At 52.7% G+C, this 27,239-nt stretch overlaps 1 protein-coding gene across 1 annotated transcript in view; it reads right to left on the bottom strand.

Moving 5' to 3' along the window:
- Positions 1–27,239, bottom strand: part of JPH2 (junctophilin 2) — a 60,182-nt gene that overhangs the window by 22,617 nt on the left and 10,326 nt on the right. The window contains exon 2 of the mRNA XM_045833027.1: positions 15,433–16,222. Coding sequence (XP_045688983.1) covers positions 15,433–16,222 — 790 coding nt within the window. The remainder of the gene's footprint in view (positions 1–15,432; positions 16,223–27,239) is intronic.

Genomic DNA, 27,239 nt, shown 5'->3' with positions numbered 1-27,239 from the left:
CAACCAGCCTGATTTCATCAATGAGAAAGTCTCATTTGATGCTTGTATGTCTTTAATGAGTCTCTTGTATTTCGTTTAACAGAGAGCAGAGCAGCAAGTAGCCTTGATCCCAGCTTCTGGTGAGTACTGAGGGAGGGCTTAACGGTGTTGGCTTCATTGTATTGTCTGTGTGTGTGTGTGTGTGTGTGTGTTTTCTGGCTTTTGGTTTGGGGTTTTTTTTTGGCTAACATTAACACTGATTTCTATTTATAGTAACGAACTGAAGTTCATTTATGAAAATAAATGTAGGTTTAATAAAGTTAAATATGTTTAAATAGTAAGGTAGTAAAAACCAGGATGGTGCGTGGATGTGGTTATGGCTCAGGAATGTACACAAGGGACTGGCATTTGGGAACTCTGCCTTGCCCGCACTGTCGCACCTCCGTGCCTTCGCCCGTGCTGGTCCCCCTCTGCCTGCTCTTCCACCCCGACCTCACTGGGCTGCCCTGGCCTCTGTTGGGCCTGAAGTCATCTCCCAAAGAAGCCACAGCAACAGTAGCTGCACATGGCTGGGGTGTGGGAAAGGCCAAGCAAGGAGGCAAATCTGGATGGTTATTTTCCCCAAGGACAAGGCAAAGAGAGCCTGGTGCCCCAGGAAACGGACACCCTTAGAGAGCAGGGACTTGCCCAGGGTCACTCAGCAGCCAGTGGCAGAGGTCTTCTCACCCTCCTACACTGTGGAGAGGAGGACAGACCAGGACAACCGCTACGGAGAACCTTCCATCAGTGAGTGCACTTCAGGGAATCTGTCCTAGAAATACACGAGCCCGTGGGTGAAATGATGCGTGTGCATACAACTTTCTCCCAGCAGAGCTGAATTCTGGAAACTACCCCAACAACCCCTGTTCAACAACAGGGGCCCAATTAAATAAAGTAGGAATTATACCTAATGGAATGCGACGCAGGTGTTAAAAACTGGTGAAGTTCACTTGGAAAGATTCTGATCTATATACAGTGATGAGAAGAAAAGCAAGATTCAGAATAGTATTTTAATAGGCTACCTTTTGTGTAAGAAAGAGGAAAATTGGCATCTAAATGTGCATTTGTTCATTTTCGGTGGCACTGTAGCAAGTCAAGCATGACTCGCTAAGTCAAACATGGTCATATATTAACAATTTCGTAAGTTCCACCTTAATATAAGCATAAAGTAACTCTGGAAAGGAAGAAAATGCAAACAGTAGAAACAAAGAAAATGCAAACAGTAGTTGCCTATGGGGTGAGGAGGTGGCAACTCAGGGAGACCAGGACAAGGAGACAGACTCTGCAGCATTATGACTGGGGTTGGGACCATGTGAGCGAGTAACCTATTTAAAAATAAAGGAAGAAGTAATGAAGACCCCTGGGTGGCTTTTCTATCCCCCGATGCTTGTCTCTTCCCACCCCAGTGGGGGTGGTCAGGGAAGAACTTTGCAGGTCTGGAGTCCAGGGACCACCCCAGTCAGCCTCGGGCAGATTCCCTTCTCAAGGGCCCACTCAGCGGCATTTCTGACCCTCCACCTGGTGGGTCAGAGCTCAGGGACCACACCCTTGGCCCAGCTCCTGGCAAGGCCACAGCACCCCTCTGTGGGGTTGCGGTTCTGGCAGCGGGCTGCCGTGACCTTGTGGTAATACCACCTTCCCAGATAGGGTTTCACGAGCAGGGCTGACGGGAAGAGCACCTCAGCAGTAATGTGATAAGATGTGGCCTGGCCCAAGTGGCTGCGTAGACGGAGCCCCTCCCTCCCATCGCCACAGTCCCAGCAGAGTTTTCAACTGGTCCTTCATTCGACCACACCGGTAGGAACCAATGAAATAAGAGAATGATAATTGTAACAATAAAAATGACAACCGCCACTCTTGAGTGATTACTTTGTGCCAGGCAAAGGGGTTAGTGCCTCATGCAGGTTGTCCCGTTTTTCCCTCACGGCACCCTCAGCAGTTAGTACGATACTAATTTCCACCACAGTCCACAGGTGGGGAATCTGAGGCTCAGGGAAGTAACTTGCCGAGGGGACCAGTGCTGTCTGACCCCCAAAGCCTGTGCTCTTGATCACTAAATGATGTATGGGCCTCTGTGTCTCCAACTGGAACATGGACCCACGTGGGGAGACATGAAAATGGAGGCTGAGGAAAGGGACTGGAGAAGTTGAAATCAGAGCAGCGACTCTCGGGGTTGAGATCACAACCTTTTAAATCTCTACGGGGACGTCTGGGCCAGACATCGCTGGGTGAGCAAGTATCTGTTCTCCCCTTGCTCCCCACTCACAGGAGCCTAATCTTGTTTAGGAAAGCAATGTGTCCAGCTGAAAAGCTAAAAATACGCACCTCCCAGACTCCCTGCATCTAAGGAAGACTGTGCCACCCATTCTGGAGAATGAGCTAGAAACCCCTGGGTGGGCTTCACTGCCCCTGAAGAGGAGCTGTTGCATTTCAAGCTCTGCCCTGGAGTGCAGAGGTGAAGATGGGGTGCAGGGGCCGTCCTGGGGTAAAAGAACAGAAACCACTCTAAAGAGAGCAGAAGGCAAGGGCAGAGAGGTGGAGGTGGGTCCCTGAGCCTCCCTGATCTTTCTGTGAGAAGATAATCCCAGTGGCTTAGGCTATGGGCGGGTTCTGTGTCATGCCCTGACCTCAGTTCTAAAGGACATAGTCCCTGAGGGCAGAGCTGGAAGCAGTGCTTAGAACTACAAAGAGGCAGAACATTCTTCTGGTTTTAGCCACTCCAAAAGTCAGAGCTGTCCAGAGTTAGCCTGGATTGTCTCAGGACGCGATGAGTTTCCCATGCCCAGAGATAGAGAAGCGGCGGCTGAAGGACCATTTGGCAAGGACGCTGGGAAAGGCATTCTGACTTTGCCTGGGGCGGGACCAAATGGCCTTGCATGCTTTAATCATACCCACTTTGGGAGGTGAGGAAAGGACCCCAGGACATGTGCCCAGTTATGCGTCGGCAAGGCTGCTGCCCTGCGATGAATGACCTGCAGGCCCCGCTGAGGTATGTCGACGGGGACTTGGAGCAATGAAGGAAACGGTCTATATCCGTGCCGTCCAGTGTGGTGGCTGTCAGGCGTGACGTGTGGCCGCTGCGGCTGAAGAATGGACCTTTTAATTTATTTCACTTCAATTGCTTTCAACTGAAGTTGCCCCCTGCAGCTAGAGGCTCCCATACTGGCATAGCGGTCTGTCCCGGCCCACCCTCTCTCTCAGTTCACATCAGCCATGCCGGTCCCCTTGCTGTCCCTGCAGCAGGCCAGGCATGTGGCCACCTTGGAGCTTTTGCCCTGCTCCGCCCTGTATCGGGCTGCCCTTCCCCCAGACCTCTCTCTGGCTAACTCTTTCAACTCTTCGTGTCATCTTCTCAACGAGGCCTACCCTGACCCCTTACTTAAAGAAGCAGCTTGCTTGGTAGTTTATTATATCAGCTGTGCTATCTCCCCAACTAGAATGTAACTTCCATGCAGACCAGGATCTTCAGGTTTTCTTCCCCAAGTGCCCGGAACACTACTTGGCATATAGCAGGTGCTCGGTAAATATTTGACGAATGGGTTTGAAGGCTTAAATGAGTCAGACGGAAGGTGGCCCCCCTTGTGAGATGGTTGAGACCTAACATGAGTCAGTCAGCAACGCTTCCTGAGCCTCATGTATGTGCTGGGTGCTGTGCCTGGTGCCGGCACATGGCAATGAACATGGCAGACAGGGTCCCTGTCCCCATGTCGTGTACAACCAAACAGGAAAACAGAGTGAGTAGGGGCAGTGTGCCAGGGACACACAAAACAGGGAACCCAGACTAGATGGGAGCTCAGCGCTTCCTTGAAGAAGAAACATTGGAGCTGCATGAGGCCTATGAACGAGGTAAGGGAAGGGCATTTCAGGCAAATGGAACAGCATGTGCAAAGGACCACGGGCAGAAAGAGAACAGCCCTTGGAAGGAGCTGCGGCTGAAGGCAGGTGACAGGAGAGGGACGGGAGATGGGCTGATAGATAAGCAGGCGCCGGACAGGGTCCCGTGGACCAAAGTAAGGACTCTGAAACTTTTCTCAAGACAGACACTCTGAGGCCCACATCGCATCTCCTCAATCTACCCCTGACTTCACCCACAGCTGCGGAGGGCGGCTTCCCCGGCACTGCCAGTGTCCCGGGGGGTTTCCCACTGCCTGCCCGGAGCCCGCTCTGATGCTGCAGGATGCCCCTTCACCCTCAGCCCCAGTGCAAGCACACCGGGAAGCACAGGGGCGTTTGTGCCCCTGGGGAGATCTTCAGGGAGTCGGGGGCTGGAGCCAGCAGATAACGCTTTGTCCACCGCCCGCCACGCTCGGTGCCCGGGGGGTATTCTGGACCGAGGTCCCAGCCTGTGGCCTGCAGTGGTGACGCAGTACAAGCATTTATATTGGCTCTTCCTTCTCTGTCTCCCTCTGTCACTTCCTCTCACCTCCTCCTTCCTGGCATCACCTCCCAAATCAGCTTACCTGCATCCCAGTCCTTGTTGCAGGCCCTGCTTTCAGGGGAATCCAAACTAAGGTCCCCGTGAAAGTTCTGCTCACCGGAGTGGCATGGTCAGGCTTACACGGTGAAAGGCTCACTCCAGCTGCCATAGAGTACAGGGCAGGGAGAGGAGAGAGGAGCTGAGGGGGGGCCCCGACAGTGGTGTGGCGAGAGGGGCTGGTGGCCAGCACGGGGCTGGTGGCAGCAGAGACAGAAAAGAGGCTGGAGACAAATAAGGGGCACCTGGTTCCCCCTCAGGACCTGAGGTTCGGCAGCCAGGTGGGGCGACATGGATGTTTGGCCCGGGACCTGCCTGGCTGTGACAACCAGCCTCACCAAGCTCCATCCCCGGAGCCAGCCTGGCTCCAGAGACCTGTGGCAAAGGAGCTAATTTTAGAGAGCTGGGTGTTTACTTGAAGGATTGAAGGCTGGGCTTTATTTTTAGCTCCCCTCCTAATGGCAGGGACTCACTGGTATGGCCGTAGGAAGTCAAGTGGAAGTTAGACTGGGCTTTGGAAACCCAGGGGAGCAAAGCGGCCTCCCTGGGGAAGGATGAAGCGTGGAGGAGGAGCCTGCTGGCCTCTCTTCCCCCCTGAGTCTCGCGGTAAGAAGAAGGATGATAAACCGGCCCAGGCCCCTCCTTACTGAGCGCCGAGCCCACGCAAAGTCTTCTCTGCACATCGTTGCATTTAGTCCTCACGTTAGCCTGGGAGGCAAGGCTGTGACTGTCCCCATTCTACAGATGGGGAAAGTGGGGCTCAGAAAAGACCAAGGACACAGAACCAGCAAGCAACAGGGCAGGATTTGTACTCGATTTCTCGGTCCCCCAGCCTGGGCTCGCAACAGCTCTGCCACACAACAGTATGGCCCAGGCAGGACGGCAGCGTGAGATGTTCGAGCGCAAAGACTTTCACTTCCAACAGTGGTTACGGGGGAGTCCAGATCAGAGAATCGGAAGCCTTGCTGTGCCGGTTATTTGGGGACTTCGGGCGAGTTTGCTCATCTGTGAAATGGGTTCCTGCAGGGAATGGCACCTCCCTCCTGAGGATGGAGTGAGATGGTGCGAGGAAGTTCGCTGGCACAGAGGCCGGCGCTCGGCAGTGAGAACGGGCACCGAGCTGGGCCAGGCATGTCCTAAGCACCTGATCCTCTCCTGTGCCCCACGCGGCGGGTTCTCGCATGACCCCATCTTAGAGATGGAGAAATGGAGGTACAGAAAGTTTAGGGGGAAGTCACTTGCTCCCACAGCCAGCAGTGTCCAGGACAAGAGCCCAGGCAGCCTGACCCTGAGTCTGAGCCCTCAAGTCCGCGCCCTGCAGCAGCCACTACCTTTCTCAGGATAGTGGTCGGTCTAGCACCCCTGTCTGGGCCATTCCAGCACTGACCCCTGAGTCCCTGACTCTGCTGGAGGCCAAGCACTGGCTTCGTAAGGTTGGACCTTTCACTAAGACATGGGGGAACCCCTGCATTAGGGAAAAGGGGCATTTTTCTCCCAAAGTTGCAGGCTGTTGGCCTGTTTTCTAACTCTGCTATCTAGGCTGAAAAAATCAAGCAGGAAAGATTCTGGAGCTGGACTGTAAGCACATGTCATAGAGCTGGGAGCAGGGGAGATACAAACAGTCCTTTCTGCCTCCCCTTTCCTAGTCGATTTATCAAATGTGACCAGAAGCCAACCAAGATTTCTCAAGAGCCCTCCGGCCATGCTCCTCTCTGCTCTGAGCCCGAGTCACTGTTCTCTTCTAGGCCTCAGTTTCTCCATCTGTGAAATGAGCACATTGGGCTGCATCCTCCTGGCGGTGCCTTTCAGCTCTGACGGTGTTTCCTGGGGACTGATAGTAGCTCGTGGGATCTTTCCTCTGGTCCCCCACGCCCCCAGCTTGGAAGGCCCGGCTCCCCCAAACACGCCATTCCCATATTTGAACACAGCCTGGCTGCCAGGGACCCAGGCAGGCTCTCCCCCCTTCCCCCAGACCACTCAGCTCCGAGGCCGGCTGTGGCGTCGCAGCTGCCTCGTGTGTGTCACGAGAGTCTGGCCCTGACAACTGAGGACATTCCGTACACCCCACTCTCCAGTCTGAGGAGCAGAGGGATTCTGTCCATCTGGCAATTCTCAGAGGAGGGACGTGCTGCAGGGCAGGAGGCCGGGGCGGGGGGCCTGCCCCAAGTTTCAAGGCTGTCCCCAGGGAGTTTAGTCCCCACCAGTGGGGCCCCGTGTCTAGGAATCTCAGGAAGAGGGCCGGAAACAGAGCAGGGGCACTGACCGATGGGCACGGCGCTCACGGACACCGGCACGCCCTCAGACCACGTGGCGGAGGTGAGGAAGACTGGCAGTGATACCTGGGGTCAGCGCAGGTCTGAGGAGGAGCCCCCTTGTGCACTGTTGGTGGCGGGTAGAGCGCAAATTAGGTGCTGCCCCTTGGAGGTTAACTGGGGTTCTGATAACGATTAAAATGCACATTTTCTGATTCAGCAATTCCACTTCTAGAAATTTCACCCATAAATGTAGATCTGTGCAATCAGGGACAGGCAGAGACCTGGGGGGAAGGGAGGGCCCGGTAGACAAACAATTTGCACCCCTTATAACCATTATCCTTGAATACCTATTGAGCTGTGGCCAGTGTGGCTCAGTTGATTGTATCATTATCTTATAAACTGAAAGGCTGTGGGTTGAATTCCCAGTCAGGGCACATGTCTAGGTTGTGGGTTCAGTGAGGCAACTGATGTTTCTCTCTTGCATCGATGCTTTCCTCCCTCTCTCCCTCTCCCTTCCCCTTTCTCTAAAATCAGTAAGATTGTCCTTGGGTGAGAATGTTTTTTAAAAGCTACTGAACATATACTGGGGGTGGGGTATTGCTTGTGTTAACCCACTCGAGGGTGCTGTGGACCTTGTCAGGAGAGAGACCGGCGAATTTACATCTTGAATGTGAGTGTCAGGAGTCAGCCCCTTGCAAAGACCCAGGTTAACTGGCATTATATTTCCAGTGTGTTCCAAGGTGCCTGGAGGGGTCTGATTAGGTGCGCCGCCTGGCTGAGCCACCCCTTTAACGAGCCCCATGAGCAGGAATACAAGCAAGGTGTCCGCCGAAGCCTCGTCTGTAACCATGAGAACACGAAATGGTTTCAGTCTCCACCTCAGTGGGCCTGGTTAAATAAATCATGGTACATCCAAACTGTGGAACATTACACAGCTATTAAAAGAGTAAGGCAGATCTATGGGCATCAGATGAAAAAAATCTCAAAGCATAGGAAGTGAAAAAGGCAAGTGGAAGAACATTATGTGGGTCATGCCAGTTGCAGGGGCGGGGGAGTAGAATAAGTACATGAAGAAAGCTGGAAGTGAGCCGTTAACCAGGGAACTTGGGAGGTTCGACTCAGGTGGAAACGGGAGCAAGGTTTTGTCACTTAAAGTTTAACAAGTATGTTGTTCTGGGCAGTGTGAAAAAAAAAAGAGAAAACAGAAAGAAGCTCACTCAGTCTGAGTGGCAGAACAGTGGAGTGGCTAAGAACGTAAACTCTGGGGCCAGAATCCTAGTTTGACCATTTACTACCTGTGTGATTTGGGCCATGTTAAAAAAAAACAACTCCATGTGTAGCCGTTAGAATTAGGTGCGTGTACTCAGCTGCCCACTTTGAATAGCGTCCGCGCATAGTAAATTTGAAGCTCCTTAACCTGGCATTCACAACTCAGCCCTCCCTGGCCTCACCGCTAATCTCTTCCCCCACCCACCCCTGCATGCCCAGTGACTCACTGCTCCCAGAATACACCACACACGTTCCCACTTCCATGCCTCTACCTGGAACGACCTCTCTCTCCCTCTTCTCCAGCTGGCACATTCTCAACCAGTGTCACCCACCGCCTGCAGGGCACTTTGCCAGACCACCCCTGGGGCAGTCGGCTGCTCTGTTCGAGCTTCCCTCTAACCCATCACTGATGGTGTCCCATCCTCGCCTGTCTCTGCCGCTCGGCTGGGAGTCCCCGCCCGAGGATGCCAGCCACACTGGTCCCCTGGATGCCCAGGCCCCCAGCGCAGGCCTTGGCACGGAGTAAGTGCAATCTTCCAAGTTTGTAAGAGAAAACTGGCCGGAGGTCAGAGCATGGTTGAAAGCATTCTAGAACCAGGTCTCCTGGCTCTGGGGTCTCAACTGCCAGCTCTGCCATTACTTGGCTAAATGACCTTGTTTGAGATCCGTGCCTCAGTTTCCACATCTGTAGTATGGGAATAATAGTACCTTCCTTGGGGTGGTTTGCATGATTAACTAAGTTAATATATGTAAAGAGCTTGGAATCCGGCCTGGAACCCAGAAATAAGAACTATGTCTATGTTTACTAAATGCAACTAAACAAACAGGCTCGAACACGGGCAATTACCAAGACCCTCCCTCAGACCTAGTCCAGGGCCAGGCGCTCTCCCCACCGGGTGGTCTCACACCCTGGTGGTCTCATACCCTGGTGGTCTTACACCCTGGTGGTCTGGAATTGAGCGCCGGAAGAACAGAGTCACAGCCTGAAGCTGCACCAGATCCACTCCTCTCGTCAGTCAAGGACAAGCCTCGGTTGGTGCCAAAAAGTTCTGTCACACCTGCCAGTCTCTTGCCAGTGTCTCTTTTTAGCAAAAAGAAAACAGACTTCCGGCTCAACACCTTTGGCATCACTAGTCTGACCTCAGACTTGAACAACACCGTTCTGCTTTCCGAATTTCCCAGGATACGGGTCTCCCACTTCCACCAGTGACTCAAAGTCTTCCTTTTCTTTTCTTTTTAAAATTTCTGTTTTTGATTTTAGAGAGAGGGGAAGGGAGAGAGAAAGAGAGGGAGAGAAACATTGATGTGAGAGAGAAACATGGCTGGCTGCCTCCTGTACATGCCCCGAACGGGGACTGAACCTAGAACCTAAGCATGTGCCCTGGCAGGGAAGCAAACCTGCACCCCAGGCCTGTGCCCTGACGGGAATCACCCGGCGACCTTTCGCTCTGCAGGACGACGCCCAACTGACTGAGCCACACCTGCCAGGGCAAAAGTCTTCCTTTTCCATAAATGCACGTATTTGTCAGTAAGCTGATAAGTAGAAAAACAGGGTGAGTAGAGGTGGTACACAGATGTAGCAAACTTGGGGCCGTGCAGAAGACGCCAGTGTGGAAAACAGGGCTGCAGGGCGGTGAGAGGAGACGCGGCCCTCCCTCGGGGTGAGTCCATTCTCAAGGGAGATGCTTGCATCGGTAAGGAAAGGTTCATGACTCGTAAGAACAGCTTCTGCCTCCTTGCACACCTTCAAAGCGCAGTTACATGGGCTCTTTACATGGGCTGTTTCCTCTCCTCTCCATACTCTGGAGGGAGAATTACTATAATTCCCGTTTGAGGAATAAAGAGGAAAGGGAGGCCCAGAGAGGCAAAGAACTGGCCTAAGGTCACACAGTTTACAAGAAGTTGAACCCCGATTCAAACCTGTGTCTGTTCAACTCCCCAGTCTAAGCTCCTAGTTGCTGTACCACACGGGCTCCTGCTCACCTGTGAATTCACTTCCCAGGAACTCACAAAACCAGCTCTAGCCCTGCACTAACCTTAGGAACCCCCAGGGCCGGTCTGGGGAGGAGACGGAGGTGTGGAGGTGGAGGAGCAGAAGACAGACCAGTTCAGGGAGCCCTGTCTTCAGGGCCACACTGGTGCCACTTCGGCAGGAAACCTGAGACATTCCGAACCTCACTGTCACAGCGGAGACCTCCTGCAGGCCAGCCCCTGTCCCTGGTGCAGGGACACGAGCACACGGACTCCAGACAGTGACAACAGCAGCTCACATTTACTGAGCGCCTCCTGCCCCCAGCCCTGTGCCAAGGGCTTCACGTGCAGTCTCCAACTCAACTCGCACGAAAACACTCCGAGGTGGACGTCATTATTCTCCCCTCAAAGACGAGAGAACTGAAGCCTGAGGAGGAGACAAGCTGTGGTGAGCGAGAGGCAGAGCCAAAGCCCCACTCTGACCACTCGTTGTACGGCTTCCAGATGGGAGCCGTTCATCAGGGTGTTGGCATGACAACCAGAAAGTTTAGACACCTTCCCAAACATCCCAGCTTCCCTCCAGGGCCCAGTGTCCGTGACCTTAAAAGGTATTACAGAAAGGGTTCTTTCTTAGCCACAAAATCAGAAGACAGGAGGCTTAGTTCCCCGTGGACCACTCAGTGCCTGTGGGAATCTCTTTGTCACTTTCCAGAGCCCGGTTTCCCCCACTGGTCAGCCACCGTCTCCTAAGGGCCTGAATGCGGCTAAAGCAACAACACTGTCCAATAAAAATATAATGTGAGTCACATGTCGTTTTTCTAGTAGCCGCATTCAAAAAGTGAAAAAAACAAAACAAAACTCAGATTTGATCTAACCCAGTATATCTAAAACATAATCATTTCAACATGTAATCAATATAAAGTTATTAATGGGTTACTTTTTATTCTTTTCTTACTAAGTCTTTGGAATCCAGTGTCTATTCCACACTTAAAGCACATCTCAGTTCACATCGGTCACATTTCAGGAGCTCAACAGCCACAGGTGGCTAGTGGTTACCATGCTAGACAGGGCAGGTCTAGAATCCTTTTCAAGCCATAGCCCATTTGGGGGGAAGAGACGTGTCAGCTTTCTCCTTCCCCCCTGGGAAAGCCGTCCTGATCCTGGACTCTGAGCTGACAGGTTCCAGGTAGGCCCGGGCAAGGGGCCTGAGGTCACAGTGGAGAGAAACCCTGGCCTGCCTGCGCCCAGGAGGCTGGTGGCTGCAGGGTAAGTGTCCTGTTCCTCTGTGGCCGGATTATTCACCAAAGCCCCCAGGAGGGAGACAACCTTGCTTTCCCTCCTAACCCAAGGATTTCCTTAATTGGAAATCCAGTCTGAGCTTGAAATGAGCCAGGAAGCATAGGACATGCTCCTCAGATGCACGAGAAATCCAAACATCCCCTGCACTTCCCTCCTGGTGGCACCGTGTGGAGGGCGCCAGACACCGACTTCTCGTTCCAGAGACTGGTTCCCATCTTGGGCCTGGTGGCCTTCTCAGAAGGAGCTCAACACATTCACGTTCAAGGGCAGGAGGGAAGGGAAAGCAAAGGGGCGGAAGGGGCAAGATTGTGCCCCCAACAGGTGAGAGCTGGGGGAAGTCCCTACTTGTCCCCACATTTCCATTTCCTCACCTTTAAAATCAAACACATTAGATGATGACAGTGACGGCTGTTATGGCTGGCTGCTCTGTGCCAGGTGTTTTATAGGCATTAGCTCATCCACGCCTCAAACTCCACCAGGAGGAAAGAGTCCAGGGCTCAGAGTGGTGAAGCAACTTGGGCAGAGCCACACAGCTCTTCCGTAGAAGCGCCAGAATTCCTGCTCATGGTCGTGCGAATCAAGAGCCTACGCTCTCACCTGGTCTGAGCCCCGCCATGTCCCAGGGTAGCCCCAGACAGTCCTTGCTAATGCCTGTCACAACTTTACACACTTAACATAATAATTTTAAATGTTCCATTGGGAAGAAGAGACAAATCTTCCCTACAGAAGAATTCCAAATGACCTATGTTGGTACTCCTTGCTACAGAACCAATTCCAGAATGTTCTCCTTCTCCAGTATGGGTTGAACATAATGTACCCCAAAGAAGAGAGTATAGGGAGGGGGAAATGGTGGCCGGCAGCCGAGAAACCTGGCAGACACCACCGTGACCAAGTGATCGAGGTCACCGTCTTCTGTGCTAAGTCCTGTCGAGACCGTGTGCTCCTGGTACGATGCGACAAGAAAGGCATTCTCCTTCTGCGGTCTTCTTCCCCCAAACCTGTAACCTCAGTCTGGTCATGAGGAAAACACCGAACAATCCGGATTGAGGGACAGTCTCAAAGTACCTTCGAGCAGTACTGCCCGAAACTGTCACGGTCATGGAAAATAGGAGTCCGCAAAACTGTCACGGACCAGAGGGCGCTAGCAAGACTTGACAGCTAAACGCGATTTGGGACCCTGGAACAGAACAAGGACAGTAGTGGGAACACTAGTGAAAATTCCAACAGTCTGAAGTTTAGTTAATCATCTTTGACAAATGAATCTTGGTCATATAAGAAGTTAGCGTTAGGGGAAAATGGACAGAAGGTATGTGGGAACTTTCTGAACTATCTTTGCAACTTTTGTGTGAATCTAAAATTATCCCAGCGTGTAAGTTTCTTTTTAAAACGTGCCCCCTTGAACTCATAAAAGTGTCCAGGTTTGGAAAACAAATTCTGTGATCGCCCGGTCATAAGGCTGGCCCTGCCCCTGACCGAGAAGTCCTAAGAACATTGCCCACGCGTTCTTTCCTTCTCAGCTGGGCTAACTGCTCACACGGTCACACCGTCACAGCAATCTAACGTTTACAAAGTTTACAGGTACCCAGATGTGCTGGCTAGAGCTTTGGAATGAGTAGCTAGGGGTTGAAGCGCTGGTTCCTCCACCTGCTTGCCAGGTGGTCCTGGGCATATTACATTCCTTCTCTGGGTCTCCGTTTCCACATCTGTCAGATGAATTCACTGAATAGCAACAATGACAAATAAAGCTCATGGAGCCCTTACTGGGTGTCTAGCACTGTCGTGGATGCTGCCACGTGCCGCCCAGCTTCCCATTCAGGGCTTATTTCTACACCCTCCTCCCGCCCCCAGCTGCTCAGAGTGTTGCCGGCCGTCCCGCCCAGGGATTGCCCTTGGCTGAAGAGAACCATCCAGCCCCAGGCCACACCCCTTTCCGGAGGGCAGCCTGCCACCAGCGAAGAGGTAAAGATCCAGCTCCCCTCACCTCAACTTGGGACGACTCTGAAGGTCGTCTCCACTGCAGCACCCCTCTGTGGATGACCTTGCGGAGACTGCCCCGACTTCCTCTGCCCAACCTGCCTCCTTCCCTTCCCCACAAGGGTTAACCCTCAGCGCACGCCCAGGAACTCCCCACACACTCATCTCCGTCTCCCAGCCCGCTTCCCAGGGAACTCATCCCCCGGTCGGACGGCGCACCACCCCTGGACCTGCGCCCGTCCTTCTCAACCCTCAGGCCCGCCCCGTTGTCATAGGTGACACAACTGAGGTTGAAGAAGAAACCTGATTTGTCCAAGAACATAACAACTAAGAAGTGGTGGTGGTGCCGCGGAGGGGGACGCTGAAGCTCAGACAGGCAAACGGATTGGCCAGGCCTCTGAGCTAACAGATGGCAGTGCCAAGATCACAACCTAGGTTTGCTTACCTCTGAGAACCACAGTGCCACCGCCTCCAGCCCAGGTCATTCACAGCCACCAGCAGGACTGCTACGAATAATAGGTGACTGTCCTGCCACACCCACCGCTGTCCCTGCAGCTCACTCCACATCAGCCCAAAGGAAATAATAACAGTACCTGCCTCGTCAAGATCTTCTAAAGACAGAAAGAGTTCATGTACGTAAAGACCTCAGGACTATGACCGTCACACAGGGACCCCTCTATAAGTAGAAGGGTGAAAAAAGTCACGTCTCCACCTCACAGCGTAAAGTTGCCATGAGATCATCTAAGATGTCCACTGGCTGAGATGGACAGTGGCTGAGCGACAGTCGGCCTGTGCCAGGGGGCAGGGCCTCGTCAGCTCTCCAGGTGGCTCAGGCCGGGCCTGAGCTCTGAAGGAGGAGGAGGAAGGGAAGGGGCAGGAGGAGGGTAGAGCGGTCCAGGCACAGGGGCCAGCAGGGCCCGAGCTCTCCGGCAGGAGCACTGAAGGAGACTGACAAAAGCCAGCGTGACCAGCACGGAGAGCAGGTCCAGGTCCAGGTCAAGCATGGTAGAAAATGCGGTGAGTAGGTTCGTAGGAACCAGATTATGAAGGGTTACTTACTATCTGGGTGGTTTGGGACGAGTCACCTTATGTCTCAGAGCCTCAGTTGGCTCCTCTGTAGAGTAGAAATAAAAATAGTAATGATCTTACAAAGTCCTTGAGACTGAATGAATCAATGTTTGTAAGCCACTTAAAATAGTGCCATGCACACAGTAGGTGCTACAGATGTTTGAAAACAACGTTGACACTTTTTCTAAAGTACAATGAGAAGACGGAAAGGGGTCTGAATATGGATCTGAAGGGGTCTGAAGGGTGGGTGCTGATGGATGGAAGGGCAGATGACTGAATGCAGGGCCGGCAGACGGGTAGGGGGGAGTGGCTGAGTACATAGAAGTGCGGATGGATTGCTGGGCGGAAGCATCTGGGTGATGCAGGCAGTTGGATGGATGGATGGAAGTGGGTGAATACATGGTTGGATATGAGGACGGGTGGGAAGCTGTTGAATAAATGTGGGTGGATAAGAGGATGGGTGGGTGGTTGAGGGGTGGTTGGGTGGCTGGATGTGTAGGTGATTGGATGGCTGGGTAGGTCAACGGATGGAGAGTTGTATGGACAGAGGTGGGAGGAGAAATAATTGAGCAGACAGGTCACTGGTCAGATGCACGTTAGATTGCGTTAGATGGACAGGGGCTGAGTGAACGGAGGACTTGTTCAGGTGTGTAGTGGAGACGATGGGTGAATGGAGGGGTGGGTGAACAGATGGATGACCGGGTGGTTGGGTGGGGAGCTGGGTGATGGAGTGGGTGGTTGGGTGGATGGATACCTGACTGGATGGCTCAGTGGATACACAGAGTGGAGAGGGTGTGTGGGCAGGGGGAATCCTTTGGTGAGGAGTTGGTGGTTCTGGTGGATATCAGATAGTTTCCGAGGAGGGAAGGAGTAAGTGCACGGAGGGGTTGGTAAGTGGGTGGATGGGAGTAGTAGCTGAGTGGACAGCTGGATGATTGGGTGGAGAACAGGTGACACCAGATCCTGAAGCGCCTCCAATTAAAGGAAGCCCTGGCGGTAAAAGAAGCAGAAACAGGTTTCGAGACAGGGCCTGCTAGGCGGCCAGGTCCCAGGACCCCTTTCCTCAGTGGGACCTATCCCATCTGTGCCAGCCCAGGGTCCTACCTGGAGGCGGCGATCTCGGCCTTCTGGCGCGCGATGGCGGCGGCGCGCTGGGCGCCCTCCATGCTGTGATCCACCTTCTGTCGGACTTTGTTGCTCTTGAGCGGAAGCACACGGCGCTTGGTGCCTTTGACCAGCACGTTGTGGCGGTACTTGCCCTCCTCGCGGCGGCCGTCCGGCAGCGTGGTGCAGCCGTAGCCGTGGCGCAGGTTGTCCAGCCACTCGCCCTCGTACCGGAGGCCGCTGGAGCGCTCGCTGACACCGAAGCCCGAGCGCTTGTCATTCTTCCACTCGCCCATGTAGGTCTCCGTGGTGGTGGCGTCGATGTCGGCCTCGAAGGGTGCTGCCTCGTCGGCTCCCTCCACACCCTCACCCAGGCTGGCGGTGGAAGCGGCGTCGCTGGCACCCGAGCTGAGGTCGCTCTTGAGGAAGCTGACGCGGCTGCGCTGGCTGCCCAGGGACGTGCGGGACTCGGCCCGCCGCAGCTTGCCCAGCAGCGCGCCCCGCTGGAACAGGCCGCCGCCCTTGGACGCCCGTGCGGCCACCTCGGCGTTGGCCAGCAGGCTGAGTGCGAAGCCACCGCGTGGGATGGCGGGCGAGGGCAGCGGCGGGCCGTCCGAGATCGGCGAGGTGGGCGAGTCCGGGGCCACTGTGCCATTGCTGTGCTCACTGCGCAGGGACGAGAGTGACGTGCGTAGTGGCGAGCGCACCACCACGGCCATCCCGTAGGGCACACTCTGGCGTATACCGTAGCCATGGCGCATGCCGTTGGTGAACTGGCCTTGGTAAGTCCCTGCGGGCGAGGAGAGAGCGTCAGTGGCGCAGCATGGTGGGTCTCCTGCATGTGGGCTCCTGTGTGTGCACAGCAACGTGGGTGTGCCAGGGCAGGAGTGGGCAAGGCCATCCAAGGGGCCAGGAGTTTCAGGATATGAAAACAGGCAAGGCTCTGAGGGTGTGAGGTTATGTGAGTGTGCAAGGACATGGGTGGACAAACTACAAGGAGTTTGTGCAGTGGTGTAAATGTTTCTGTTGGTGTAAACATGGCAAGGTCAGAAGTGTGCAAGATAGAGTAAGGTTGTGTGAGTCAGAGCGTCAATGTGTAAAGTTGTATAAGCAGGTGAGGCCCTGGAAGTGTGTGAGGTTAAACAAGTGTGCAAGGACACTAACAGACAAGTCAGAAGGGGGTTGCATGGTGTGCATATTTCGGTTGGTGAGAACACATGAGGTCTTTAGTGTGCAAAATAGTGCAAGGTTGAAGTTGTCAGACAATTTTAAATGTAAAGTTGTATGAGTAGGTAAGAGCTCTGTGAGTGTGAATTTAAATGTGTGCAGATTTAAAATCACACAGAAGAGAATAAAGGTGCAAGCCTGAGGAAGCAGGATATTGAGTGGATGGTAATGTGAATATTTGCATTTGTGGGGGAGTGCTAGGTGGTGGGATCAGGAAGAACCCTGGATGTGCAAGGCAGTGTGTGCACAGAGGACACTGAGAGCATGTGTGCACGTCACGATGAGATACAACGCAGCTCATGAGCACTTGAGGTCTTGCGGGTACAAGGACGAACAAAGTTGAGTGAGGATGCAAGACATTCGGGGGTCAGAGTGCAAAGTTGTGCAGCAGGCAAGGCTGTCAGTTTGCTAGGTTAAATGGGTGTGCGTGAGCGAATAAGACAGTGAGTTTGCACAGTCGTGTGAATGTTGGAAAGCATGGAGCCGTGTCAGAGAGTATGGACGTGTGTATGTGTGCAAGACCATGTGCATAAACTTTTAAAGAAGATTTTATTTATTTAATTTAGAGACAGGAGAAAAGAGGGAGAGAGGGACAGAAACATCAGTGTGCAAGAGATACATGATCAGTTGCTTCTCACATGCCCCCAGAGGGGGATGTGGCCCACAACCCAGGCCTGTGCCCTGACTGGGAACCGAACCAGCGACCTTTCAGATCGAAGGCAGGAGCTCAATACACACTAACTAGGATTAGAAGACTTTTATGGGCATACGTGTCAGTGTCTTTTGACTATATGGCATCATGAGTGTGCAATGTAGTGTGTCTGCAGTGGGGTGGGTACCCAAGGTCCCAAAGCAATGACATGATGGGTGTGGGACAGGTTCTGAATGTTCCAGCCACCTGAGTACAAAGTGCAATACGGGGAGACACTCTAGGACAAGTGAGTGTGTGAGGCCGTGGGCATTAGTGAGACTGAGAGCACGTAAGACCCTGCGTATGCAGGATGGTGGCGTGTGCAAGGAGACCTTGTGTGTCCGTGAGTGAGCTCGTGAACTCCTGGGAACAAGAGGGAGCGCAGAGCAGCAGTTAGGAGCACAGACACCGGAAGCCAGACCCCTGGGTCCACATCCTGCCTCTGCCATTGCTAGCAGTGTCACCTCTGGCAAGCGACAACCTCCCTGTGCCTCAGCTTCCTCATCTGTCAGAGACAGTAACTGCCTCTTACCTCTCAGAGTTGTCTGAGGTTTAAATGAGCTAAGATCTCTGAAAAACTCAGAAGGAAAACATGTGTGTGTGATAATGTGGTTCTACAAAGTTGTGCCAGTGTGTGAGATCCTGTGAACTGTACGAACAAGTCCACACAAAGCTGACAATATCTTCATGTTCCACCCCCATCCTAATGTGCTGTGCTCCCCAGGGCTCTGTCCACAACCGTCTCCCCATCCTCCCTGGGCGACTGAATTATTTGGTTTTTGTAACTGTCATCTGTGTCCTGCTGAGTCCCCCCAGTGCACACGCACGCGCGCGCACACGCACACACACACACACAAATATATATCCTCAAGCTCTTCCCCTCCCCTCCATACAGCTGCATGTGTCAGGTTGGAGGTCAATGCCCCCCAGATGTCACACAGCCCCTGACAGCTCGTCTCCCCTCACCCCGCACCCCTCTTCCACCTTCTCGGTCCTTCTCTCCCCAGCAGCACCACTGAAAGCCAGGTCTCTGCCTTCACCTTCGGGCCTCCAGTATACGGAACAGTACCTGACAGTGTTCAGTGGATTCAGTGTGGGGGGCGGGGGGATTCAGAGCCTTTGTTTTAAACACAGGCTCGTCAACCAAAAGAATCCCAAATGGCCTTCTTCTCAATGAATCCCTCTGCCCTGGTTGGCTGCGGAACTGAAACAGCCCGCCAGGTAAGGGAATCGTGAGGTCAGAGGCCAGGTATGCTCCCACTGGGGCCTTCGCACAGGCTGTTCCCTCTGTCTGATCTCTTTTCCTCCAGAGAGCCATCAAGCCTTTGCTCGGTGAGGCCCTATCCCGACCACCCTCCTCAAAACTGCAATCTGCCTGCACCCCCCAAACACCCAGACGTCCCCAGTTTATTTTTACTGTTTTTCTACAGCACTTATCACCTTCTGTATTTATTGCTTTTCTCTTCCTGCTGGAACGGGAGCTCTGTGAGGGCGGGGACCTCTCCCGTGTTGTTCTCTGACGTGTCCCCAGCGCCTGGAACGGTGCCCGGCACGGAGAGGTGCTCCACAGGCATTGCTGACCGATTGGCTGAACCAGTCCAGAAATCCCGTCCCACTGTCTGACCTTGTGCGACTCTCTTCCTTCTTCAGGCCTCCATGGCCCCCTAGTCAATGACATGTTGGACACGAAGCTCCCTGAGATCTGAGATTGTGGGGCTTCCAGAAACTGGGGCCCTGTGACTCTGGAGGGAAACGACAGCATGTCCATGTGGCTCCATGCTGCCTGGTCCCTCCCAGCACAGGCTGCTCCTGCTGAGGCCCCCGCTCCTGCCTCGCCCCAGCCTTTCCCCACAAAGAGCCCCCTCAAGGACCATGCGCAGTGTCAAGGGCTCATGTAAACCTTTCAGTGGTCTTGTGAGGCAGGCACGGCGATGACGCCCGTTTACAGGAGAGGAGGTCGGTGGTCTGAGAGCTGAGAAAGCAGGATTCAAACCCAAGTCTTTCTGCAACCCGGAGCTCATGCTCTGAGCTATGGTGCTCGATCCTGACCACCACTCTCGGAGCTCTGAAAATGAAATACAGATTTCCTAGGCCTCAGCACCAGAAATTCTGCTTTAACTCATTTGGGGGGGGGGGAGGGGGTCCCTGGTGCTCGATACAACAGGCAGGAGCAGCCAGAGGTAAGAGGGACATCAGGGCTTAAAATTCCGTCCATGTCCAACTGTGTGCCTTCCACTTGTCTCAGCAGAAAGAAAGAAAAAGGAAAAGTGAACAAGAGTAGAGCAGAGAAGATGGTAAATCGGGGGGAGGGGGGGAGAGAAGGCATCTAAACTCTGGGCCCGACATTAAATCAGCCCACCTACCTTTAGCTCAGATTTGGTGTGAGATGGGCTGACACGGTCCCTTTAAGCCTAGGAAAAACTGAGACTGCCACAGAGAGCCGCTCTGGGCCACCAGCTGGGGAGGAAACAGCCAGGCTATATTAGGAAACTTGTAGGCAAGTGGCAAGAGGCACAGACACCCAGGGGAGGCTGGGAGTGACGGGGCTCTGGGAAAGGGGAAAAGCCAAGTGCTGGGGTCGTCCTTAGCTGGACTCTCTCTGAGACAGGACAGTGCTCCCTGGGGACAGGAGGAGCGCATTTGAAGAGGGAGCGGAGGAGGGCCTGCTCACAGTTTTCTGTCTGACAGAGGCCCTCTGTGGAAGGAAGTGCCACGTTAAAACAAAATTAAACTAAATTAAAACAAAAAAGTTTAGTTCCTAAACTTTTAGAAACTAAAGTTTAGATCCTAAAGTTTAGAATCTAAATTTAAAAAATAAAAATTTCTCTCTAGGGTTTGTCATATTACTTTGTTGTTTTTTAATCAAGAAATACATTTTCGCTTCGTGGTAAAAAAGTGTTTAGAGTTACAATGTTTTAAGATGTTAATGCCAGGGAAGCAACTTCCAGTAAATTGCCTCTAATCAAAATGCAACATTGCCTCTGTAGAACTAAAACAGTCTCAAGCAGGTTTTTAAACTGGAATTGCCACGGCTCATTCCTTTTCTAGAATGGTAAGAGTCTTCCCTTACTTGGCCTTGTAAACATCGCAGGGCTCCCCACCGCCTTCACAGCAAGGGAGGAGATGCCCAGCAGCCCCCAAGGCCCGGCATGGGCTGCCGCTGCCCACCTCTCCTGACGCATCCCCAGCAGCTCTCCAGTCACACCCGCCTTCCTGCTTTAGGGCCTCTGCACGGGCTTGCCTTCCTCTTCTCGGCATACTCTCCCCTCCCTCCACCACGGTCCAGCTCTGTGGATTCTGCAAGCCTTGGCTCACATGTGACCTCACCCGGGAGGGTTTCTTGATCCCGACTCCCTAAATACTGCCACATGGTGTCATGTGACTTTGTACTTCTTCTTGGCACTTTTCCCAGTTGCAGCTCAATGATTAGGATGATTATCTGTTCATCTTAAGTCTTTCCTACCAGACTTTGGTTTCCAAGAGGGAGGGGGCCTTGTCTAGGCCTCCCCGCTGTGATCCCGCATCGAGCAGCACCGAGCAGCACCGTTCCCCGGCCCAGGAAGCCCTCGGTCAGCACCTGGTGACTCTGTTCCTTCTCCTGATCGACACCCTATTGTTCTCCCAGGGGCAGGAACCCCATCGGCTCCCTTTTCACATGACTCAGTACGTGGTAGGCACTCTTTAGTGACTGGCAGTGACTTCTGAGCACGTTCAGGCCTTGAGACTCAGCAGCGCAAACTCCGGGAGTTGTTGGGGTCCTTGTAAAAGGCTAGTGAGGGCCATAACTATGGTCAGTACAGTCTGGTCCCTCAGATCAGGCTTCTGGATTTAATAAAACCTGAGTAGCGCCTTCTCCCTGCAGAGTGCCCTTCCAGTTTAGTGTAGAGTAACCTGAGTTTTAACCTTCCCTCTGACACTGAATTGCTCTAAAAAGACACAAATTATTTAAGCCCACTGAGCCTCGTTTTGTCCTTCTGAATTGGAGGTAATGAACCCCACTTCATATGCTGTTCATTCATTCCTTTGAATTTAACGATTATTTGCTGTGGATCCTGCGATCTTGACGTGTGGTGCTGGGGACTCAGTGGTGACTAAATAGACATGGTCCCCGCCTTCAGGGGCTTGGAGTCCAATGCCAGGGATGGACAGATTTACTCAGCCATCATGAAAAGAAACGTTAGACAGCCACAACAGCGGTCCAGAGAGATAACGGGCCGGGTCTGGGCTGGCGGTGGGGTGCAGAGGGTCGGTCGATCAAAAATGGACTGGATGACAGGCGAGGCAGCTAGCACGGAGTAAGTGCTCAATAAAGCCTGGCGTTTGGGCAGGTCAGAGCCTTAGCTCAGAAACGCTGGCCCAGAAAGGATTAACTGGGAAGATGAAAAGGAACCAGGGAGGACAGAGAGAACCCAGAGGGAGAGAGTGGGACCAGCTCCAGTTTTCTGCCCCGGTCTGCGTGTTCGTAAGAGAGCAGCCTTGCCCCCGGAAAGGCCCAGAATTCGCTGGCTTGGGCACACCCCTGACTCTGACTCGGGGAGGCCTCCGAGCCTCCATCCTTCGGAGGAAGAAAATTCGGGAGTTTGTTCACCAGGGAGACCTGCCTCCACACCCACAGACACAGACGCGACAGAGCAGTTTCTGGAAGCCACATCTATACTGTGAGACCTACCCTCCAGGCCAGAGAGTATGACTTAATGTGGGTCCTGGAGTGTTTCAAAAGCATCTCAGGTGATTCTAACATGCCGCCGGCAGTAACGCTGGGAAACCTCTCTGCTGACCTCCAATTAGGCAACACGCTCTGTTCCTTCCGTGAAGCCTGCTGATGCCCTCAGCCCCGGCTGTGCCCGGCTGGCCACACACTCCCGTACCCACACACGGAGTTGTGTGTTTATTTAAGAGTTTCCAAACCTGTTTGCTCAGCTGCGCTCGTTACAAAAAAGATGTGATTTCAAACAATTATCTAAACCAATGGGCTATGAGTGTTTTAAATTTTTCTAAAGGGTGGGGGGTTGTTTCTCTGAAAACAAATTGAATGCTTCTGGGTGTCCATGAAGGAGAATCCCTAAAGATTGCCCTTGACTTCAGTATGAAAAATTATAAAAGATTGGGAATGAAATTATAAAAATCTAGACATTTCCTACACTCAGATTATCTGGAAGTGCCTTTAACTTCTCACCCCACTTGAAAGAAACCAGCAGCAACTGGAAGTTGTAGATACAAGGTACGAGAATGCGAGGGAGACAGTGAGAAACTCCATCAGTTCAGCCTGGTGGGATCAGGAGAGCGGGTCCTGTGCGGATGAATGTGGGTCGCCCAGCAGCAGCCCTCCTCTCCTTTGCTGATAGAGCCTCAGCTCTACTCCAGCCTCCAGTCCTCCTCCATGGGACTCACGTAAAGGTCCCTAATCCAGGGTAAACCCTGATTACTCCAGCCCACACATTCAAGTCTATCCACCTTGCCAATGATCAGATCAGATATGAGCATGTGCTGAAACCTGGCACTGAGACCTAAGGGGAAGTTGGCTACAGTGGTGGGATGAAGGAGGCAGGAAAGACTTCTTAGTTCTCATAAAGACAAGCAAGCAGCGAAACATATCCTCTTCTACTGCTGTATGTTGTGGTATGTGAAGATGATCCCTGGAGCTATGGCAGCCACTTTGGAACCATGAGGGGAGCTACCTGAGAACAAAGCTGATGCTCTGTGGATGGCAGAGCAAGAAGGTGGCAGGAATCTGGGTCCTTGTTAATGGTGTTGAACTTCCGAATTAACCAATCTTGAGCCTGCCCTACCTCTGTGTTCTTGTTCATGTGAGATCATGAATATCCTTATTGTGTGGTAGCCACTAGACATGTGTTTACTGAGCACTGACTTTCAAAGATTTAGTACAAAAGAGAATGTAGAATATATCACTAATAATTACATGTTGAATACATGTAGAAATAATATTTTGGATAAGGCATTCAATAAAATATATTATTAAAGTTAATTTTACCTTTTTAATATGGCTTCTAGAAAAAATTAATTTACATATGTAGCCCACATTATATTTCTATGGAAAGTACTGGGTTAGGTCATTTCAAGTTAGAGTTTTCTGTTACCTTCAGGCAAAAAAGTATATATATACACATATATGTTTATATGTATATATGTATATATAAACACACACACGTGTATATGAGGGTAGACAAAAGTAGGCTTACAGTTGTTTGTATAGAAAATAGTACAATAGGAAAAAAAGAAAATACTACAGTAATTAATAATATGAAAATAAGCCCTGTGTTTTGCGCACTCACCACTGTGCACTTACTTTTGCCACCCCTGTATATCCTAACAGATATAGCACTGTCATTCTGATTTTAGAGCTGGGAAAACCGTGACCCCGTGGTATGTGTGGCAGCTAGTGGCGGTCAGTGACGCGTGTCGATCAGTGCTTTCTCCACTGCACCACTCTGAGTCTGAGGGCATCCCTGTGAGTTAAAGTTTCGGAAGTCCTCGCCCAAACCTCAGCCCTGAAGAAAGCATGGCCGTTTCAGAAGCCCAAAGGAAGTTAGGAGATGCAGAGTTCACTTAGAGACAGAGAAATCTGTGGGCCAGACCAGGGACGCTGTCTCCATATACAGCATGGACACTGAGAACACCACCCTCTCTGGCCAGTGACCCCTGCCTATTTCTGGAAAACTGTCTGAGGTCCAAACGTCAGTGCCCCTGGGGACTGGACAGAGACAGAGAGAAAGGAATCAGGACGAGCTCCTCTCCAGGGGTCCCCGCTGCCTGTAGAAGCCCTACCTAATGGTCCAGTATCTTCCTGACCTTGACCCAGTTTACCTTCTCAGCTCTGTCTCCCCAAACCTGCCAAAGCCCAGTTTCAAAGCCGCCTTCTTGAGGACACCTCCCAGGCCACCTTCTTCCTCTGAAGTCTCACTGCTGCAGGCATTCGTCACGTATCTCCTGTGGCAGCTGTCTTGTCTGTATCTTGCCTGTTTTGTCTAACGGCCGTCCCTGCTCCTTCCCCATGTCCTCGCACACGGTCTCAGATGTGAGTGCAGGACCACGAAGCATCAACAGCTTTCAGATGGGGTTTGAGGTGCAGCATGGCCCAGAGGGGAGTGAGCGCCAGAGAGTCCAGGGGGCAGGGGCTCCCGTCCAGGCACACCAAAATTGCACACCAGGCACACCAGGAATGCACATGGTGGTGAACACACCTGCCTGTGCCACAGACACCCATACAGATCCTCCTGAGTGTGGGGTCCCATCCCAGCTGGGCTCTAACCCACCTTGATAAAGACCGTGAACCCAGCATCCCAGAGAAAGCAAGTCAAGCCTGAGACTTCTTAAGGAGCACCAAAGAATGGAACTTGCCTGGGCTCTGGAAACAGATAGACCTGACTCTGAATATCCCTGTAATTCCCCCACCTCTCCGTCTCCACCCATCCATCTCCTATAGACCTCACCCGTCCTCCCTGGCTGACCACAGCAGCAGCTTCCCTGGTCCCCTGCCTCTCCTGATGCCCAGCTCAACCCACCCTTCACTTCCACCAGCCTCGCTTCCTCTGTGAGATGCAGGTTGGATCTGGTTACCCCCACTCACAATGTTTTCCCAGAGCGTTGAGGGAAGATTGTCTTGGGTCCTAGGAAACACATTCTGAGACTAAGATTGAATGGGGTTGGTTTTGTGCTGAGTGCCCTCAGATCAAACACCTGTAAGGTAGGGAAGCAGGATTCAACAGCAGAAGTTGAGCAATTACAGCCAAGGCCTCAACTAATCCCATGGGGTTCTCTGGAGCTGGCCCTTCAGGGTTGTCCAAGATTAAAGCAAGGAGGCCAGGTCTTTGTACTCCAGGATGAACCAGGCATTAGCTGTCGGTTGCCCCGGAGGGAGGCACCTCCCTTTGTTTGACAGGGAGCAATGTCCCGCTATGAGCTGTCAGCAGCTAACGTTCTGGCAGCTGAGGGGATGCGGACCCTGGGCCTGAGGGGTCCTGAGGGGGTCCCGCAGCATCTAGCACAAGGGTGAAGTCCAAACTCCTCACGGACCCGTGAAGCCTCCGTGGCCTGGGCCCTGCCATCCCTCCAGCCTTACCTGCCCCACTTTCTCCCGCAATCTCTGCGCTGCAGCCTTTTCTTAAACACAGCAGACTCTTACCCCCACCTCCAGGGCTCAGCTCTTCTTTCTCCTGCCACAGCGTGGCTCCCCTGGTACCCAGTGAACCCCCATTCCTGTGTTTGCTCAGCTAAGTAAGCACAGCAAGTTGACTTTTCGGGGCTGCGGTGAGCAGGACGGAGGTCATCCGGCGGCGAACTCGGACTCTGCAGCGCCGGTTCCCCTCACACCCTGGGAAGCGCTGCAGGGGGCCGGTCATCCCAGTTGGTCTGAGACAGAAGGTTTTCCCACAACGCAGGGATTTCGGCACTAAAAGCAAGACAGTTTCCAGGCAAAGCAGGGTGGCTGGACACCCTAGATCTGGGTGAGGAGGAAAAAAGGGCATTTCATGATAGCTTGATGTTCAGTGGCACACTAGTAAGACAGCTCTTTGGGAAAATAAGCACACAGCCCTGATGTGTAGCGTTTCCCAGTTTCCATCGTAGAACTGTTCCCAGTGTGGCCAGTCAGGCTACCGACCGGCGAACAGCCGACTTGCACGATTCTTAAAAATTTAACAGTGGGCTCCCATGAGCTGGTAGGAGCTGGGGCCAGCACCCGTGTTTCGTGCAGCCACGTCCTTGGCATCTGCCAACAGGCAACGTGCTGGAGTGGACCCTGGGGACCGTGTGGTGCAAGGTAACATGTAGTCTGTCACATGGGCCACCTCCCCCCCGTGTCGTGTCCACAACAGACTTCTGCGACTGGATCACAAGTCCGGATCCTTCTAGCACGGCCGTGCTGTCTCCGCTCCCCGCGCCTCCAGGCAGACTCGGTCAGTTAGCCGGGGTGCAGAGGAAGGAAGCTGACTTCCCCTTCGGAGCAAGCATGGTTCAGCCCTCATTACACAGAGGATGAAGCTTGGGCACAGAGAGGTAGAGGGACCTGCCCAAGGCCACACAGCCAGCCTCAGCTGGGACTAAAGAGTGGGTCTCCTGCCTTGCTTGCTCATCCAGTCCTTTCTTGCCTTGAAGAGCTGAATACCCCAGTGGGGGGAGGAACAAAAGCAACCTTTTGGGCTCTGAGCCCAGATTCTAGAGAATTCTGCTTAGAGCCCCCAAACACTTTTTGTACCCTGCAGGTCTATATATAAATGTAATTAATGTGTTGAGGGGGAGGGCACTTTCTAAAATTACAAGTCACATACACACATAGACACAGACACGTATACATATTCTCTTGCATAAAATTCTAACAATAGAAGAATATTTTTTGAAGTGTACCATCTCCCCAGGGGTAACCACTGTTACGAATTTAGATCCTTCTGGGCTTTTTTCTACTCATTTACAAGCCTGTACAAATAACAGACTAAAAGGTTAGCTGTTTCCCACTATCCTTGCCACTGAGAACACTACCTAGCACATATGAGGCACTCAATAAACCCTGTCTAATGGCTCTTGTTCACTTTAAATGTCTTAGGTTCCCTTCCATACGAGTGTGGGTGGGTGTTTTAGTGGATTTGTACTTCGTGGCATGGCTTTGAATGAGCTGAATGGTCCCTTTGGATGAGCATTTAAACTAAGCTCTGTTTTCCCCGTAACAATCCCAAAGCCTAGCTCGCTGGCTGGCTCGCACGCTGGCACCAAGTCCCTTCCCGTGGCTCCCAAATGCTGCCGCCCATCAAAGCTCCTCTGTCTCCGGTTTCCCAGGATCACCACTCTAAGACCCAAAGTGGAGGAGCTGATGACAAATGTCACCAGCTCCCAGGAGCAGGGTCAGGTTGCAGGGGTGTACAACGAGTCCCCATAG

This window comes from Phyllostomus hastatus, unplaced genomic scaffold (genome assembly GCF_019186645.2).
Source record: "Phyllostomus hastatus isolate PE091 unplaced genomic scaffold, TTU_PhHast_1.1 phas_contig_17, whole genome shotgun sequence".
NCBI lineage: Eukaryota > Metazoa > Chordata > Mammalia > Chiroptera > Phyllostomidae > Phyllostomus > Phyllostomus hastatus.
The sequence above is the reverse complement of the archived record's forward strand: the minus strand, read 5'-3'. Positions and strand labels throughout refer to the sequence as shown.